Raw genomic sequence first — 19,068 nt, 5'->3', positions numbered from 1 at the left:
TTTTGCCTGGTTTTGTTGTATCTGAGTTCATGCCTTGGCAGCTTACTTAACATCAGAGTCCCTCTATAGCTGGGACCCAGTCTATTCCTGCTAGGGCCAATTGCTACACTTTCCCTTAGAAACTGGTGGTGTAATCTGGACTTGTAGTCCTGTGGCTCCCTCTTAGGACACCCTAGTGTGTCTCTACCACTACTACTACTCTACTACTACATGTCAGTTCCCCCTGCCCAAATCTACAGTACCATATTAATACAATGGCCAATCTAAGATATGATAATCAGGCCTGTTTCTAAGATTATACCAAAAAAGAAACTGAGAACTAGAAATCTTGATCCACTCTCTCATTCTACAGATGATAAACCCAGGGCTCACAGAAGTGAAGTGACAACTCTAAAGTCACAAATCAATTGGATTTGTGCATAATTACAAATTTGTAACACGCCTTTCCACAGGCACAGGAAATCACTGAAATCATATTCATATATTTATTTCAATTATTCAGGACTTAGCTGGATTTGTAGGTTATTAAGTAGACTGGAAGTGGGAAGTTTAAGACGTCTCAGGAGAAAACTGGTCCTATATGCAAATCTAAATAATGAAAGTTGTGCTACTGAACACATCAGCAAAAGGGCCATTTCAATAGGGAGACACTTTTGCAGTTTTTATTTATCAAGAAATGTACTCCATTTCTAATTCTATTTCTAATGTTAAGTTTTACTGACTAGGGCTAAAAATGATTTTTAAAGGATTAAGAGTAAATATGGAATTACAAACCTTGTGATGATGTGCTTAAGGACTAGCTTTCAGAGTTGTATCTCATATATTCATAGCAAACAGTTTGGTAGTGGTAGGTGTGCCTAACCAAAGGATCATAATGCCAGGGACAGATCACTTAGGTCAGTTACAATAAGTAAGAGACTTGGAGTCTCTCTAGGAACCCTCACACTCTCACATGGCCATTTGAAGTGTGAGCATTTAAGTGATATTTAATATTTGCTTTACCATTAACTGGTTTTCAACATATGCATTTGGTACAAAAGAAAAAAATGAAAAAAAGAAAGAAAAAATAGAACTGGCAAATTCTGTTTCCTGAAGAGAAGTCAGTAAGCTAAATGACAAAAGTGTAGGAATATAAAAGCCAACTTAGGGACATTTTTTAATATGTTAATCATTGAATCAGAAAACACATGTAGTGTCAAAGGGAAGGAGAAGGGTAAATCATGCCTTCCCCTGATGTGCCATTACCTAGGCTCTCCCAGAGGCTGTATCTAATAAACTCTCCAGAGCCGAGCACAGCAGTGTGCACAAGGCAGGCACTCTGACATATATGATGATTGAATTGCTACAAGTGAAACCAGTGGGGAATTCTGTCAACCCAAATCAACTTTCTGGGGAATTCACTAGCATGTGCCAAAAATAAAAAAAATGTTCCAATTCAGGATCCTCTTGGTGGGAGCCAATCTTATTCAAACATAAATTCAAAAACAAATGTAGGCTTCCTATGTAGAGCATCCTCTTATTCTTTTCCTATAAATTTTTTCATACTCTATTCCTAAGACTGTATCAAGTGCCAAAATAATGATTTTTTCTTTTAATTTATTTATTGATTTTAGAAAGAGGGGAAGAAACAAAGAAATGTTGATTTGTTGTTCCACTTATTTATGTTTCACTGGGTAGTTTTTGTAAGTGCCTTAACCAGGGATTGAACCCACAACTTTGGCATATTGAGACAACATTCTTATCAACGGAGTTACCTGGTCAAGGCCAAAATAATGTTTTAATAGGCAGAATCTGTGGACTAACGTGCTTCCTAGCATTTGTTATTTTAACCACATCATACCTAGTTCTGTCAAACTCTAACAGTTTGTCTTTATGCTTGACAGCCTTTTCCAGACCAGACTTAAATCGCAATTCTTGATGAGGAAGAAGGTCCTTGGTAGAGACATCCACCTTTACAGAACTCTCTGACCCTGAAATTCAATAAGGAAATCAAATGATGTCAGCCTATAATACAAATGAATTGTTAATATTGCACAGCAGAAAATAAAGTATCAGAAGATCTAACTCCACTCTGATGACCAACAGACTTCATTTCAACGGAAAACAAACAAGTACACAGACAGTGCTTGACACGTAATAGGTTCTCAACACTATTAAGCTCCATTTCTTCCATTATGGAAATCTGGATCACCAAACTATTTAACCACACAATATACAATGCCTTATAAATAGAAAACTTTATTGGGGTGAACTGAATATCACCTCTAAACATACTTTTACATATCAAAACGAAAAACTAAATAATGGAACAAAGTAGAAACTGTAGAAGGGAGATAGTAATAATGAGAACTTATTAGATGCTAAGGCATTTAATATATATTGTATTATTTAATCTTCATGATAACCTTGTGAGAAAGTTTGTATTATCTTTGTTGTACAGATAAGAAACTAAAGTTCAGAAACAATAGCTTACTGAGTTCACAGAGAAATTAGAGGGTAGAAACAAAATTTAAAGTTAGGTCTAAATCTAAAGCCCATATTAATCCCTTGGCTCAGTGTTATCTCCTTTGTGAAAACATAGTATAAATATCTATGTATACATATACATACATACATACATACACACACACATGCACACACACACACATACACATATCGTCCAGAAAAGAGAGCCATAAACTGTGACAAAACCAAAATTAGTTAGGAAAACAACTAGGTGATAATAACGGCTGACCTATCTCTTTACATAAAACTTTAGGCCTGTTCAAAATCCTTTAAAATCTTTCTTTTAAAATTTAAAGAGAGCAAGAGCGAAAGCAAGAGAGAGAGACTGAATGATTCTTATATTCTGAACATTAAAAAAGCATTTAGATGCCCTGGATGGTGTTGCTCAGTGGAATGAATAAACTGAAAGGTTACTAGTTTGAATCCCATCAGGGCACATGACTGGGTTGCAGGTCCCCAGTTGGAGGCATATGAGAGGGAACCAATTGATGTTTCTCTCCCTGTCTTTCTCCTCCCTTCCCTCCCTCTCTAAAAAGAAAATAAATAAAATCTTCTTATTTTTTTAAATTTATTGATTTGTGTGTGTGTGTGTGAGAGAGAGAGAGAGAAAGAGAAAGAGAGAGAGAGATCAGTTTGTTGTTATGCTTATTTATGCTTTCACTGGTTGATTTTTCTACATGCCCTAACCAAGGATCAAACCCAAAACCTTGGTATAGCAGGGCAATACTCCAACCAACTGAGCTAGCCGGTCAGGGCTAAATAAATAAAATCTTTTTAAAAAATATTTATTTATTTTTAGAGAGAGGGGAAGGGAAGGAGAAAGAGAGGGAGAGAAACATCAGTGTGTGGTTGTGTCCTGTGAGTCCCCTATTTGGGACCTGGCCCCCACAACACAGGCATGTGCCTTAGACTGGGAATCGAACCAGCGACCCTTTGGTTTCAGACCCGCACTCAATCCACTGACCCATACCAACCAGGGCTAAATAAAATCTTTTTAAAAAAACACTTAGAATTACTTTTTCTAATAATTACCTTATAGAAATCCTAACTTAAAAAGTATGGAGACCTGTTCAATCTCATTAATAATTCTGAAAAATTACAACTATGAAAAATTAAAAATTTAAAATGTCAAAACTCAATGATGACAGGATCTCAGGTATAAAACTAAATATTGTTGTAGATGGTACAATATATTTTGGTAATGTAATAAGATAAATATATCCTAAGTGTCAAAAATTATCAATACTCTATAACGCAATAATCCCATTCTCAATAATCCCATCCCATTCTCTAAAAAAAGATATATTAACAAATATATCTTTGTTAACAAAAAATGACCACTTGTGGTATTATTGATAATTTGGAAACGGTCAAAATATTCGGTAAAAAATAAGTAATCATAGTACAATAAATTGAGTTAATAGATTATTTTTAGCCCTGAAAAACAATAAATATGAAGACTATATAGCAACATAGACACTAATTTTAAAATGTTAATTGAAAATGGGAGAAACAGCTCTAGCTGGTGTAGCTCAGTGGATTGAGCGCGGGCTGCGAACCAAAGGGTCATGGTTTGATTCCCAGTCGGGGCACATGCCTGGGTTGCGGCCCGGTCCCCAGTGGGGGCCATGTGAGAGGCAACCACACATTGATGTTTCTCTCCCTCTCTTTTTCCTTCCCTTCCCCTCTCTCTAAAAATAAAAAAAGATAGAAAATATTTTTTTAAAAAGAAAGAAAATAGGAGAAACAAATATACACACTCTGATCATTCCTTTATAATATTTAAGACCCCCCAAATATTTTAAAACCCCAATATATTTTTATATGTGGAAATGAATGAATATGATTTTTAAAAAATTTTAAATGACATTTTTTTAAATGTCCTTATCTGGTAGGGGGAAAATGGAGACAACAGTACTTGAACAACAATTAAAAAAAGCAATGTCCTTAACTATTTATTCATGTTTTTCAACTATTACAGACTTTAAAAAGAGTTACAAAAAAAGAGCTCCTGATAAATTTCATTCAGCTTCCCTTAATATCTTACTTATCTTATATAACCATAGCACAAATATCAAAAGTAAGAAATTAACATCGGTACAATACTATTAACTAAATTACAGACTTTATTTGGATTTCAACATTTTTTTCATTACAGTTATTTTCCTATTCTGGGGTTCAATTCAGGATCCTACATCACGGTTAGTTGTCATGTCTTAGTCTCCTCCAATCTGTGACAAGTCTTGTCTTTTGTAACTTTGCAAATCCTATTCTTAATGTTCATCCAACAATTTTAGCACACATTGGTGGATCTTAACTGTAACCATTACTGCTATTATGGTGTTCTAATGGTGATGTTCTATTATCTTCATTCCCTCATTTTATGTTTTACATTTTTTAAATCATTTTTTAAATTTTTCAATTACACTTGACATACATTATTATTTTAGTTTCAGGTGTACATCCCAGTGATCAGACATTACATAACTTACTAAGTGCTCATCCAAATAAATTTCACACCCATCTGACACTATACATAGTTATTATATTATTCCTATGCTGTATTTTATATCCCCATGACTTTTCTGTAACTACCAATTTGCACTTCTTAATCCCCTCACCTTCTTTACCCATCCCTCATCCCCCTCCCATCTGGTAACCATCAAAACATTCTCTGTATCTAGGACTGTGTTCTGTTCTGCTTATTCTGTTATTTGGTTTTTTAGATTCAATTGTTGATAGGTATGTAGTTATTGACATTTTAATATTCACATATATTTTTAAATTTTTATTTCTTATCCTTACCTGAGGACATGCTGATTTTAGAGAGAGAGGAAACGTAGGAGAGATAGAGAAGGAAATATTGGTGTGAGAGAGAAACATCTATTGCCTCTCGTATGTGCCCTAACTGGGGACAGAACACACAACCTAGTTATATGCAAACCTACAACCTTTTGGATTAAAGGGATAATGCTCCAACCAATTGTGCCACACTGGCCAGGGCTAATGTTCATCTTTTTTATCTTTTCTTCTTCTTCTTCTTCCTTTTAAAGAAGACCCTTTAACTGGCCAACCCATGTGTCCAACCCATGGACTGCAGACCACATGTGGCCCAGGATCGCTATGAATGCAGCCCAATACAAATTTACTTAAAACCTTTTTTTTTTTTTTTGCTCATCAGTTTTCATTAGTGTTTGTGTATTTAATGCGTGGCCCAAGACAACTCTTCTTCTTCCAGTATGGCCCAGAGAGGCCAAAAGGTTGGACACGTTTAACATTTCATATAATGTTTTAAATTCCATATAATTCAGGTTTGGAGGTGCCCTGGACAGTGGCTCAGTTGGCTGAAGTATTGTCCTGTACACCACAAGGTTGTGGGTTCAATTCCCAGTCAGGGCTCATACCTAGATTATTGGTATGATCCCAGAACAAGGAGTATATGGGAAGCAACCAATCGATGTTTCTCTCTTTCTGCCTTCTTATCTCTCTAAAATCAATTAAACATATCCTCAGTTGAGGGTTTAAAAAACAAAAAATACTGGTTTAGTGGTGGTAAACTCCTTTAGCTTTGTTTTGTCTGGGAACCTCTTTATCTGTTCTTCAATTTTAAGTATAGCTTTGCTGGGTAATATTGGTTGTAGGTCCCTGATTTTCTTCACTTTAAATTTTACTTGCCAATCCTGCTGGCATGCAAAATTTCTGTTGAGAAATCAGCTGACAGTCTTATGGATGCTCCCTCTAGGTAACTAATGTTTTTCTATTGCTTTTAAGATTCTTTGTCTTTAAACTTTGGCATTTTAATTATGATGTATCTTGGTGTGGGCCTCTCTAAGTTCATCTTGTGTGGGACTCTATGCTTCCTGGAACTGTATGTCTATTTTTTTTCACCCAGTTACAGGAAGATTTTTGTTATTTTTTCAAATAGGTTTTCAATTTCTTACTCTTTCTCCTTCCAGCACTCCCATGATGAGAATGCTGGTACTCTTAAAGTTGTTCCAGAAGCTGCTTACACTATCATCATTTGGGGGGATTCTGTTTTCTTTTTGCTGTTCTGATTGGGTATTTTTTGCTTTCTTATATTCCAAATCACTGATATGGTTCTTGGGTTCATCTACTCTACTCTTGATTCCCTGTAAATTCCTCTTAATTTCAGTTTTTGTTTCCATTTCTGACTGGTCCTTTTTTATACTCTTGAATTTTTCAGTAGGTTCACTGAGTATCCTTATAACCAGCATTTTGAATTCTGCATCTAGTAGGTTACTTGTTTCCATTTTGTTTAGTTCTTTTCTGGAGTTTTGTTCTGTTCTTTCATTTGGGGCATGTTTATCTCTTCATTTTAGCAGGCTCCCTGTGTGTGTTTCTATGTATTAGGTAGAGCTGCTACGTTTCCCAGGCTTGGCAGAGTGGTCTAAAGTGGTAGGTGTTCTGTAGGATCCAGTGGCACAGCCTTCCTGATCGCCCACACTGGGCATTCAAGGTGTGCTCCACACATGTGGGCTGTGTAAATGCTCTTCCTGTAATTGAGCCTTGATTGCTGCTGGCACATCAATGGGAGGAATTTACCCCCAGGCCTCCAACCACCATGGAAGACCAGCTATGCAGGAGCTCACCCCACACAGCAGTACTTACTTTAGCAGGGTTCTGTTGCCTGCTGAGTCAGTCCCTTAAGTGTGTAGCCTGTAGAGGTGGTTGGGTGGTAGTGCTTTGGCATGGTCTGAAGCTGTCCACTGGGCGTGCAGGCTCTGGGGTCTCCCAGCAGGTATGGGCCAAGGTCAGCCACCCTCTATGTTCTGCCTGGGACCATCTGGCATGACTTACAAAGCAATCTGCAGATGGTTGCTACTTGTACTGGGCTTACAGGTACCCAGGTGAGAGAGAGTTGGAACACTGAGCCCGATTGCTGCTGGTGCTGGGTCTGGGGCCACTTGGTGAGAGGTACAGAGTACGCTGAAGCCAGATGCTGCTGGTTCGAGAGATTTCAGGAAAATCTGAAGGATGAGCTAAGGCCATTTATGTAGGAAAGCTACTGGAAACAGATTGAGTGGGCCTGAAAGTTGGATGGGGTGGGACCTCAGGGAATCACCAGGATGCAACAGTGTGAGCCTGGTTGATGGAAGTCTCAGATATGGCCCCCTGCCTGCAGGCTCCAGGTAGAAGTGGGCTCACCAAAGGAACAATGGCCTCTAACTACAATTCTGTAGTTACATAATTCAGTTCCTTCCATGTATAGCTCCGGTGCCTTTTAACCTGCTGCCCCAGCACTGGAGCTCAAAGTGAGTCAGAATAAGTCTGTGCGTGGGCCCTTTAAGAGGAACTGCCTGGGACTCCAGCTGCTTTCTGTCTTCCTCTGCCTCAATATGCACTGGTTTTTCCAACCAGAAATTATGGAACCTTCTCTTCCTGGCACTGAAACCCTGGGCTGCGGGGCCTGGTATGGGGCTGGGACCTCTCGCTCCTCAGAGGGACTTCTGCTACAAGATATCCCTCCCACATGTGGGTGTGGACCAGCCCATCCATTTAGAGTATCTGTCAAGTTTCAATGTAGCTTCTTCTTTAATTCCCTAGTTGTAGGACTTCCAGCCAGCCAGATTTCAGGTGGTTCTGAATGGTGTTCGTTCTGTAGTTAAATTGTAATTTTGATGTGGTTGTAGGAGGAGGGAGTACTTCCTATGCAACCATCTTAACTGGCAGTCCTATAATTCCCATTTCTTTACTAATATTCTCTAGTTGGTGTAACAGTTTTCTTGGATTCCTTAGTTCTTCATTGTTTCCTTTGCCTGAGTTGCAGACACAATTTCCATGTTAATATCTTTTTCCCTATGAATGGGCCATAATTTCTCGGGTTTTTTGCATGCCTCATAATTTTTTGATGAAAACCACACATTTTGAATATTAGTATGTGTCAACTCGAAACATCAGATTCATTCGCTTTATTAATTAGAATTCTTCTATAAGAAAGAGCTATCTCTTCTCCCCATTAAGTTAATTCAGGATATTAACTTTAATCATTGGGTTATAATCCACTACAATTACTTGTTTTCTCACTCAATGTTATGTGCTCAAATATTGAGAGGGAGAGTAATCAGAAAATTACTGCCTACCTGACATTAGCTTCTTGAGCAGTTTCTGGCTCTTGTTTGAGTCACGTTGTAAAATATCTTGTTCTTCACGAGTACATACCTATAAAGTAATAAAAGTCACATGATTTAATACTTATTTGTTGTTTTCCTGATATACCTACAAAGCAAACTTAAATTACACATTAGTTTGGCAATAAAATGAGACCGTTGACACTTTTCTTTCCAAATATGCCAAAAAATATATATTCAAACTGAGTTTTACCTTACTCTATTTCTCCCTTCTTTCATGAACCATACAAAAAACTGATCTCACTACAAGAGACCCTGAATGCCCTGGAAGTTTTAAAAAGAAATCTAACCTGCCATGGCTGGTGTGGCACAGTGGATTGAGTGGTGACCTGTGAACCACAAGGTCAATGGTTCGATTCCCAGTCAGGGAACATGCCTGGTCTCCACCTGGGGCATGCTAGAGACAACCAATTGATATATCTCTCAGACAGCAATCTGTTTCTCTCCCTCTTTTTCTCCTTCCCTTCCCCTCTCTCTACAATTAAATAGATAGGCCTGTCTGGTGTAGTCAGTGATTGAGCATGGGTTGCAAACCAAAGGGTCACAGGTTCAATTCCCAGCCAGGACTCATGCCTAGGTTGCAGGCCAGGTCCCCAGTAGGGGGTGTGCAAGAGGCAACCACACACTAATGTTTCTCTCTCTTTCTCCTTCTGTTTCCCTCTAAATATAAATAAAATCTTTAAAAATTAATAAAAGTAAATAAATAAAATCTTTAAAACAACTTTAATTTTTAAAAAATCTAGCCTACTTTTAAAGAAGAAAGATTTGCCATCATTGAGAATATTGTAAAAAATATTCAACACTTTTTTTTAAAGCCTTCCAGTTTTAATCATGCAATCCATGTCTTGCAGTTGAAATTATAAGCAGATATCTTATTATAAAGACATAGAGAAAAAAGCAAATTAAAGTATCACTAGTGAAATCTTGTCTAGCTTTTATGCCATACATATTTTGGATATTATAAAATAATGACTACATTAAGCAAAATAAAGTTTTGCTTATTATAAAATCACTGCAGCCCTGGCTGGGGGGCTCAGTTGGTTGGAGTGTCACCCCATGCACCAAAAGGTTGGGGGGTTCAATTCCTGGGCAGGGCACCTACCTAGGTTGTGGGTTCAATCCCATTTTGGGTGCATAGGGGAGGGTACTGATTGATGTTTCTCTTTATCTGTCTCTCTAAAACCAATAAACATATCCTCAGGTGAGGATGAAAAAAAAATAATAAGCCCTGGCTGGTGTAGCTCAGTGGATTGAGCACGGGCCTGTGAAGCAAAGGATCACGGTTTGATTCCTAGTCAGGGCACATGCCTAGGTTGCAGGCCAGTTCCCAGTGGGGGACACATGAGAGGCAACCACGCATTGATATTTCTCTCACTCTCTCTTTCCCTTCCCCTCTCTCAGAAAATAAATAAATAAATAAAATATTTTTTAAAAATTATAAAATCACTGCAATTGTAAGAAGGGAGGCAAAGAAGGGATTACTTAAAAAGAGTTGCATATAAGCTTTTAAAACTGCCAGGCTTAAAGGACAATCTACTTTACATTCCTGTTTCTTGAACTGTTAGATTTCCAGGGATCTAATGAAAGCACTGTATTTCCTAGCAGCTGGACAGAGTCCCTGCCAGCAGCAATAGGTTGTCTCTCTAGAGAAAGCTTCATATGGGAGGACATTCATTGCCATTTTCCGAGCATTTCTGGTAGTGGACATTACATTTTCAGGTCATCCATTTTCTATCAGCTTGTTCTCTGAGTATATTGAAAAAGTAAAGGCTCCTAAACATGGCAATTAAAGAGAAGGTAAAACAAAACAATATAAAACAGTACCCTTTACCAACACCAAATGCCACTGCTTCAGCCAGCCAGCTCAATTGGCAGAAAAAGCTTTCTAAACAGTTCATTGGGGTGTTTTTAACAGAGACACTGCTGCTTCAATCTTGAGGTCATTCTCTCACTACAGAGCAATAAAGAGGAGGTATCCTAGAAACAAAGGTGTTAATGACCTGAGGATTATGTCACAGTGGTTCTGTCACTGTGGGGATATGTCCAAAGACTCTGACAAAAGAATTTGATATTTTAGGCCCTAATGTTTTCTTGAATTGAAGTTAACCTGACACAAGACTTGGGTCTCTCAACATATGTCTTCTCTCAACTCTTCTTACTAACAAGCCTTATTATTAGCATGTATCCTTGGGTTTTTGCCTAAAAAAATCCTGCTACTATAGTTTACTGGATATCGTTGGGAAAAAATTTACTATGAAAAAGAGTACGAGGGATGTAAATGTCCCCATTTATTATTAAACCAGTAAAATAAAATAAAATAAAAAATTATTACCAGAGAACCGCAGAATAAGCAAGGGCCAGAGCCCTCTTGTTCACAGACTATACGCCCACAGATTAGACAGTTATTGATCAGCTTGTGCTTCTGGCCCAGGCAATCACAAGGGTGGCGACCTGGGATTAGGACTGCAAGTTTGTCTTGTCCCTCTTTTGTGTATAAATTAACAAACTTTGTCTTCTTCTTTAAGGAGTTGCTGTTCTCTTGTGTCTAAGTGTACAAAAATATCAGAAATAACATCAAATAGTTAATGACAATAACAATAGTTGAAAAGAGAAAAACTTCAGTTCTGTTTAATAACAACTTACACGCTACCTTGGAGACAAGAGAGAAAAGAGTAGGAAAAATACAAATTAGTTATAATCAAGGGTCTAAAGAAAAATTGTGCTCTAGAAAAATGAGCTAATAGACCTTGCCTTTTCAGCCCTCTACTACAGCTGGTGGGAAGTAGTTGTAGTAGTAAAAGCTGATAGAGACATATTTAAGCATAGCTAAATTGAAGATCATAGGAAACAAAAATGCCTCTAACAGCAGATGATATTTGCCCTGGCTAGTGTGGCTGAACAGACTGAGTGCCGACCTGCAGAATGAAAGGTTGCTGGTTCAATCCCTAGTCAGGGTACATGCCTGGATTGCAGGCCAGGTCCGGAGTTGGGGGTGTAAAAGAGGCATCCAATTGCTGTTTCCCTTTTTCTCCCTCCTTTTCCCTCTCTCTAAAAATAAATAAATAAAATCTTTTTAAAAAATAGAAGTGGATGATACAGATTTGGTAATATAAATAAGAAAAAATCAATTAAAAACAGATTCAGTAATATAGACTCAGACAGAAAACATAATAGAAAAAGGGGCAAAAGGCCTAAACAGGGATGTCATAAAAGAAGATATCCAGCCCTGAACAGTGTGGCTCAGTTGGTTGAGCATTGTCCGGCAAAGCAAAAGGTCGCTGGTTTGATTCCCATTCAGGGTACATGCCTGGGTTACAAGCCTTGCCCCCAGTTGGTGCTTGTGTGAGAAACAACCAACTGGTGTTTTTCTCCCTTTCTTTCTCCTTCCCTTCCCCTCTTTCTAAAAATAAATCTTTTTTTTAAAAGAAAATATCCAGCCTTGGCTGGTGTGGCTTAGTGGGTTGAGCACCTGCTTATAAACCAGGGTTGCTGGTTCAATTCCTAGTCAAGCCACATACATATCCAGTGGGAAGTGCATGAGAAGCAACCACACACTGATGTTTCTCTCCCTGTCTTTCTCCTTTCCTTCCCCTCTCTCTAAAAATAAATAAATGAAAATCTTTTTAAAAAAGAGAAGATATCCAAATGGCCAACAGTAACATGAAAAGGTGCCTAACTTGATTAGTTATCAAGAAAATGTACAATAAAACCACAATGCATACAACGACATACCAAGCAGAATGGCTAAATTGAAAGACGGAAGATACAGAGTACTGGCAAGGACACAGAGCAATTGGAGCACTCATACACTGTTGGCGTATAAATTGGTAATTACTAAAGCTGAACATATGCACATCCTGTAACCCTGCAATTCAATTCTTGGATATATATGCAACAGAATGGATAAATATGTCATTAGAAGACATGCAAAAGAATGTTCACTGCAGCACTGGAATTGGAAACTACCCAAATGTCAACAGCACTGATGTATTCATGTAATAAGATCCTATGTAGCAATGAGAATGAAAAAATACAGTTATACAAAACAATATGGATAATTCCCATAAAGCATGTTAATTGAAAGAAGCCAAAAACAAAAGAGTACATGTTATTTAGCTCCATTTATACAAAGTCCATAAGCAAGAATAGTAATCTATGATGTTGGAAGTCAAAAAGCTGTTTTCCTGGGAGGGTTGTCATTTGGGGACACACTGGGGGTCTCCTAGAGGAATGGGAATGTTTCGTTTCTGTTTATACAGGTATGGGTCAAAATCCATTTGTTCAATTCTATATGTAAGTTATAAAATAAAAAGTTTAAAAAGTGAACTATATTTATTAGCCTCTGCGTTAGTCCATTTAGGCTGTTATAACAAAATACCATAGACTGGGTAGTCTACAAACAGCAGAAATTTATTTCTCAAAGTTCTGGAGGTTGGAAGTCCAAGATCAGGGTATTGCATGGTTGGGTGAGGGCCTTCTTCCAGGTTACAGAAATGACACCTAGGTCACTGTGTCCTCATGTGGTGAAAGGGACCAGGGAACTCTGTGGAGTCTCTTCTATGAGAACACTAATCTCATCCATGATAGTTCCACCCTCATGACATAGGAATCTCTCAAAGGCCCAGCACCCTGGTATCATCATGTTGGGAATTAGCATTTCAACATGTAAATTTCTGGGGTATACAAACATGTAAACCATAGCTGCCTCTGACACATAAAGCGTATAGACACTTCTCTCATGCTGTGGTCTTATTTCTCTTTAAACTGAGAGTTTCTCAATTATTTCCAGAGATTGAAGTTTCATAGTAGAAAAATCTCAAGAGTTCTAGGGGATGCAAAAATATAAGGGAGAGAAACAAATCTCTGGTAAGTATAAAGAAATGTGATAGGAACAGTGGGGCTGGATGGAGGCAGCCAAAGATGGGGGGATGGGGACATCTATAATACTGCGAACAATAAAAATAAAGGAAAAAAAAGAGATGTGACATGCTCTAATGTCCAAAACCAAAAGCTGAGCTAAGATAAAATCAAATAAGTCAACTTTGGTAAAAATTAAAATGTCAGACAAGTGCTAGATTTTATATAATCTAGCAGGTCACAGTTTTTCAATATAGTCAATTATATCTTTGTCTCTCAGGGTTGCTAGTGGAGGGAATATTAAAATCTCTAAGCAGAAATTTGTATTTGACTCTCATTACAATATCCAGCTACACTGAAGTAAGGTTTGAGGGATTAAGAGTAGGGCTTTGATGAGGTCTCATATATAATGGGCGGTAAGTATTTACTGAGAGGGAGAGAGAGAGAAAGATAGAGAAGGGGAAAAGGGGGCAAGCAGCAACACAATTCATAACATATCATCCCACTGCTTAAAACTGCCACTGGCTTCCCACTGTGCTTGTAATAAAATCCAAGCTACTTTCTAATAACCATAAAGCCTTATATATGGCCTCCATGTACTCTCCAACTTCATCTACATATCATTGTTTTCCTGCTCATTTTGCTGCAGGCACACAAGGCTTTTGATTCTTCCTACAACACTTCTGCCTATCTCCCCTTTGCCTTTGCTATTCCCTCTCTCTGTACTGTTCCTAGCCTGTCTCTTTACATACTGGCTCCTTTTTATATTCAGGTCTCAGCTGTTATTTCAGTCCTTTAGAGAGACTTTCTCTGAATAACCTACCTAAACTAATATCTGTCCTACCAATTACTACCAATCACATTGTTATTTTTATTTCTTTCATGGCAGTTTTCACAATCTATAATTACTTAAAAATTTTTTCTTTGACTGTCTTTTCCACTTTTCCTCTGAACCACTAAAATGTAAACTCTAGGAGAGCAAGAAAGCCTAATGTGTCTTGTTTACTGCTATAACTCTAATGCATAAATCAGTTCTTGACACATAGCAACATGCAATAAAAATTTCTGAATAGCCAGATGAGCTGTCTGTGAAAGTTGAAGATAGATTTATCTATAGGTCCATTTGTAGGTACACTTTGATAATCATTACTCATGCTTTCAGATCTGTGAATTTGCCTACTTGCTAAAATTTACTTGAAATCCCCAAATCAATACTCCAAGTGCTTTCACAGAGTGGCAATAAATTTGAGTCACCATATGCACATATTTCCAGCTAAGATCAAGCAAGGCCTTCTTGTTTCAGCTCTCACTGCATAAATATGTGTTGTTTTTTAGATTATTTGGTGACACTTTTCCACACTTTTATGCTTTTTATTGGTGATCTCACCATTTAAAATGACCCCCATGCACAGTGCAGAAGTGCTGTCCTGTGTTCCTAAGCATGAGATGGCTGTACTTTACCAAGAAAATAGATGTATTATAAATAAGTTTTCTTCTGCCATGAGTTACAGTGCTGTTGGCCATGAGTCAATGCTAATGACTCAACAACATATATTAAATAAAGTGTCTTTAAACAAAAACACACATGAAATAGGGCTATGTATTGATGGGCTGATGGAACTGTTGTGACCAGAGGCTCTCGTGAACTTCCCCTAGGAAGTTCAGTATTTACTAATTCAGTATACACTGGAGCTTTAATAAGAAATTACTACATAAGTGATAAACCATTTTTTAAAACTTATTTTTCAAGTTTGCTTAATGAATACAAAACACTTAAGGATAAAACATAGACTCAGAAACAGGTTCTTGAGAGTCTGAAAGCATTAAGAAATACAAAATTTATTATTAAATCATTATTAATTCGAAGATTTTTCCCTACTTATCTGGAAATTTAAGAGTGGTTCCCAGCTTTCACTTTACCTTATGAAACCTAGTTAACAGCAAGCATCAAGGCACCTTATCCATTAAAGACCATTAATATAAACAGTGAAATTCTCTGTCAAACTATAATTGGCACTTACCACACTAAAAATCTAGTTATCACCTGGCTGGTGTAGTTCAGTGGATTGAGCATGGGCCTGCGAACCACACAATCACGGTTGGATTCCCAGTCAGGGAACATGCCTGGGTTGCAGGCCAGTTCCCAGCAGGGGACTCACGAGAGGCAACCATACATTGATATTTCTCTCCCTCTCTCCTTCCCTTCCCCTCTAAAGATAGATAAATAAAATCTTAAAAAAAAAAATAAAACTAGAATTTATTTAAAAAGCATCCTTAAGACACTAACTCAAACATGCAACAAAAATTTCTGAATAGCCAGATGAACTGTCTGTGAAAGATGAAGATAGATTTATCTATAGGTCCATTTGTAGGTACACTTTGATAACCATTACTTATGCTTTCAGATCTGTGAATTTGCCAACTTGCTAAAATTTACTTGTAATCCCCAAACAGAGATAACAGTTCCCAAGCTATTAGATAACAACTTTCCGTCCTGTCAGAGACAGCAGAGACAAGCAGAGATAACAGAGATAATACTTTTCAAGCTATTGTCAACATCATTCTGTCCTGAATGTTAAAAATTAATTTATTACAAGTTTGTTATCATAGCGTTATTATTTAATAATTATTTTTAAAATTATGACATAAGGCTTTAAAAATTTCATCCATTATTCATCATACTGATGAGAAAATATTTTTGTTATATTTTTATGTTACTTTTACCTTAAGATTCTGTATACTCGCAATCAACATTTATAAAATATATATTCATACCCATTTATAAATACTTCTACTTTGAAAGCAAGTATTTTTATTAGTAAGAGTAATACAAAAAATTACTCAAAATAATGTTTAGGTGGATTACAACCCTAACTGTGATGAACATTTTCCCAAATTCTGTATTTTGAAGAATAACTTTATTAACTTCGACATTGTATTCCATCAAATGAGGGAACTCATAATTTTTTAAATTATATTTTATGCTATTAGCGTTGTCCCACTTCTTCCCCCTTCGCCCCCTTCCACTCAACACACCCCACTCTGTCAGGCAATCCCCACATCATTATTCATGTCCATGGTTCAGGCATATAAGAAAGAACTACAATTTATTTAATCTTTCTCTTATGGCTAAACAATCAGGTCAGTTCAAATTTTCAGTATTATAAATAAAATTGTACAGAAATAATGTCTAGCATGTATTTTGAATTATTTTCTTAGATTAATAAACCAAAAGTATATGAACATTTTCCATGGTTCTTCATACATGCTGCCAAACTGTCCTCAAAGCGTAAACCAAAGTACACTGCCATCAGCACTGTACAGGGGGTTACTGCTTTATTCATCATCTCTGAGTACTCTGTGTAGTTGACAATTGACAGGCAGAATCTCAGGGATTTAATGTGTATTTATTTATTAGTACAGTAACCAATCATCCTGATTTGCGTGAGACTAAAAGATGCTCAAACTAGGAAAGCCCCAGGAAATTAGGGTGATGAACTGGTCTCCTTAATTACTAGTAAGGTTAGAGATCTTTTCATGTGTATTGGTCATTTGTGCTTTATCTTTTGCTTGTGGTCCTTGCTCATTTTATTTCAAATGATAAAAGGCTTAAATCTCAGATTTTTTACTTTAACTTAACATTATTTTATAATTATTTTGCCAAGTTTTTTTACATAATTATCACACTTAGAATTTTTTGATCACACTCTTCCATTTTAGCATAATTAACCTTTTCCTTATGTTAGTAAATTTAGCTGGTAAAATTGTCCTGATTATAAATATTTCTGTTTACTAAAAATAGAAAAAAATAAATATTTCTGCTTACCTCCAAATACATAGAGGGAATAACAAAAGTTCTAAAATCTAAATGATGAAGAGGATAGTGGTGGTGGTAGTGGATGGCCCAAAAGAGGAACTCTGTTAATAACAGCCAGAACTGTATATTCTTTTAGTATAAACCCACAAAAAATATTGAATTTGAAGATATACTTCACTAATTATTTCCCATTATATATATGTATATACATGTATACACACACGATGGAAAATAATTTTACTATATATGTATGTGTGCGTATACACACACACACATCACCTCTAAGTAAAGATGTCCTTATAGTACTTATTTAACCAGGCTGCCCAAAAAACTATCATACGAAAAGTAATTACCACTTTCTCTTCATGCATTTGTTGAAAGATTGCCATCCTAGATTAATCTGCATACTTTTCTCATCAGTCATTTCCCCTTCTTCACATAGCCAAAAAGAAATTTCATTATATATGGACTTACCTTGGCTAAATCAAAAGGTGTTTTGACCTCTACGGTTGTATCAGGCTCAGCAAACGCAGGAACTTCCTGTCTATTTCTCCCTTTCCGTCTACTCCTCTTTAGCTGATCTCCTGATCTCTGCCCATCTAAAATTTCTTTAAAGAAAAAATACACATATATGTGCATAGATAGTTTGGTGAATTAATAGCTAATAAAGAGAAGGTGATGCTTAATATTTAAAGTCAAGTTATGAAGCCAGGCAGGTTTTTAAATTACCTTCTTTCAAACAAGAATTGCATTTAAACCATTATTTTCAAGACTGTAGTCAATGATAAAGACTACTGGCCAAGATTAAGAAGTTAAATTAAAATCTTATATTTTAGGTCGTATAATAAAAATGACCTAGACTATGTAGTTTTGTGCTTACCTTTTTTATTGTTTAACTAAATTGTTACTTCTAAATCTGTTTATATTAAAAATGGTCAACATTTACCTTCATCCAGGTATGCACAAAACTGAAAAGTGTTTTTTAACCCATGTATAAATTTTTCAAAATATTCTGAAGCCACATTTATTTCTGAAAACAGTGTGTGATATTTTCTAAATTGAAAAAATCTGAACTAGAATAATACTCATCACAGATTGAGAAGAACTGAATTAAAAATATGTATACATATGACTCTAAGTTAGCTGTGAGGAAATACAAAGTGACAGAAAATACCAAGTCCTATAAACCAGCCCTCTACCAATATTTCAAATCATTACTTCATTACATTATCTTAACTCACCATCTTTTTTGAAGGACTGCTGCAGTGATTCAGAAATAAACTCCTGATCATTCTTTTGCCACTTGCTTACAAGCTCATCTATGAATTGACCTTTTCTGCCCTCATTTCCCTGAAGGAGGTCAGTAACATATTCTCGTATCTCTTCAGCACTCTCAATTGACAAAACATACCTCAGGAAGAAAAGATAAAAGTTGTTAAAACAAGACTAGCGTAGACTATGTTTTTCAACAATCACAACAAGAGATGAAGGTAGTGAAAACCAGTAATAAATCCATTAGAGTGTTTATTTTGAGTCAAGTTCTACCCTAGATACTAGGGATATAAATTTGATTAGGACAAAGACCCTGACCTTAAGCAGTTCATAATATAAACTGTGTACAAACTTCTTGTATTTCTAAAATCAAATCAGTGTTTTGAATATAGGCTTGTGGGGCTACCCTTAACATAGGAATACTTTCTTTTTAAAGTACAGTTGGCAGAATACTTTCTATAACTACGT

At 36.6% G+C, this 19,068-nt stretch overlaps 1 protein-coding gene across 2 annotated transcripts in view; it reads right to left on the bottom strand.

Annotated features, from left to right (window-relative positions):
* The window catches only part of TRIP4 (thyroid hormone receptor interactor 4), a 63,389-nt gene that overhangs the window by 41,271 nt on the left and 3,050 nt on the right, over nucleotides 1–19,068 (bottom strand). For both annotated transcript variants that reach the window (XM_037054112.1, XM_037054111.1), the window contains exons 2-6: nucleotides 18,570–18,739; nucleotides 17,803–17,936; nucleotides 10,987–11,199; nucleotides 8,607–8,685; nucleotides 1,841–1,970 (exon numbers count right to left, since the gene is read on the bottom strand). In XM_037054112.1, coding sequence (XP_036910007.1) covers nucleotides 1,841–1,970; nucleotides 8,607–8,685; nucleotides 10,987–11,199; nucleotides 17,803–17,936; nucleotides 18,570–18,739 — 726 coding nt within the window. The remainder of the gene's footprint in view (nucleotides 1–1,840; nucleotides 1,971–8,606; nucleotides 8,686–10,986; nucleotides 11,200–17,802; nucleotides 17,937–18,569; nucleotides 18,740–19,068) is intronic.

The sequence above is a fragment of the Sturnira hondurensis genome, unplaced genomic scaffold, assembly GCF_014824575.4.
Source record: "Sturnira hondurensis isolate 20B ecotype Veracruz unplaced genomic scaffold, ASM1482457v3 Scaffold0008196, whole genome shotgun sequence".
NCBI classification, from domain to species: domain Eukaryota; kingdom Metazoa; phylum Chordata; class Mammalia; order Chiroptera; family Phyllostomidae; genus Sturnira; species Sturnira hondurensis.
The sequence above is the reverse complement of the archived record's forward strand: the minus strand, read 5'-3'. Positions and strand labels throughout refer to the sequence as shown.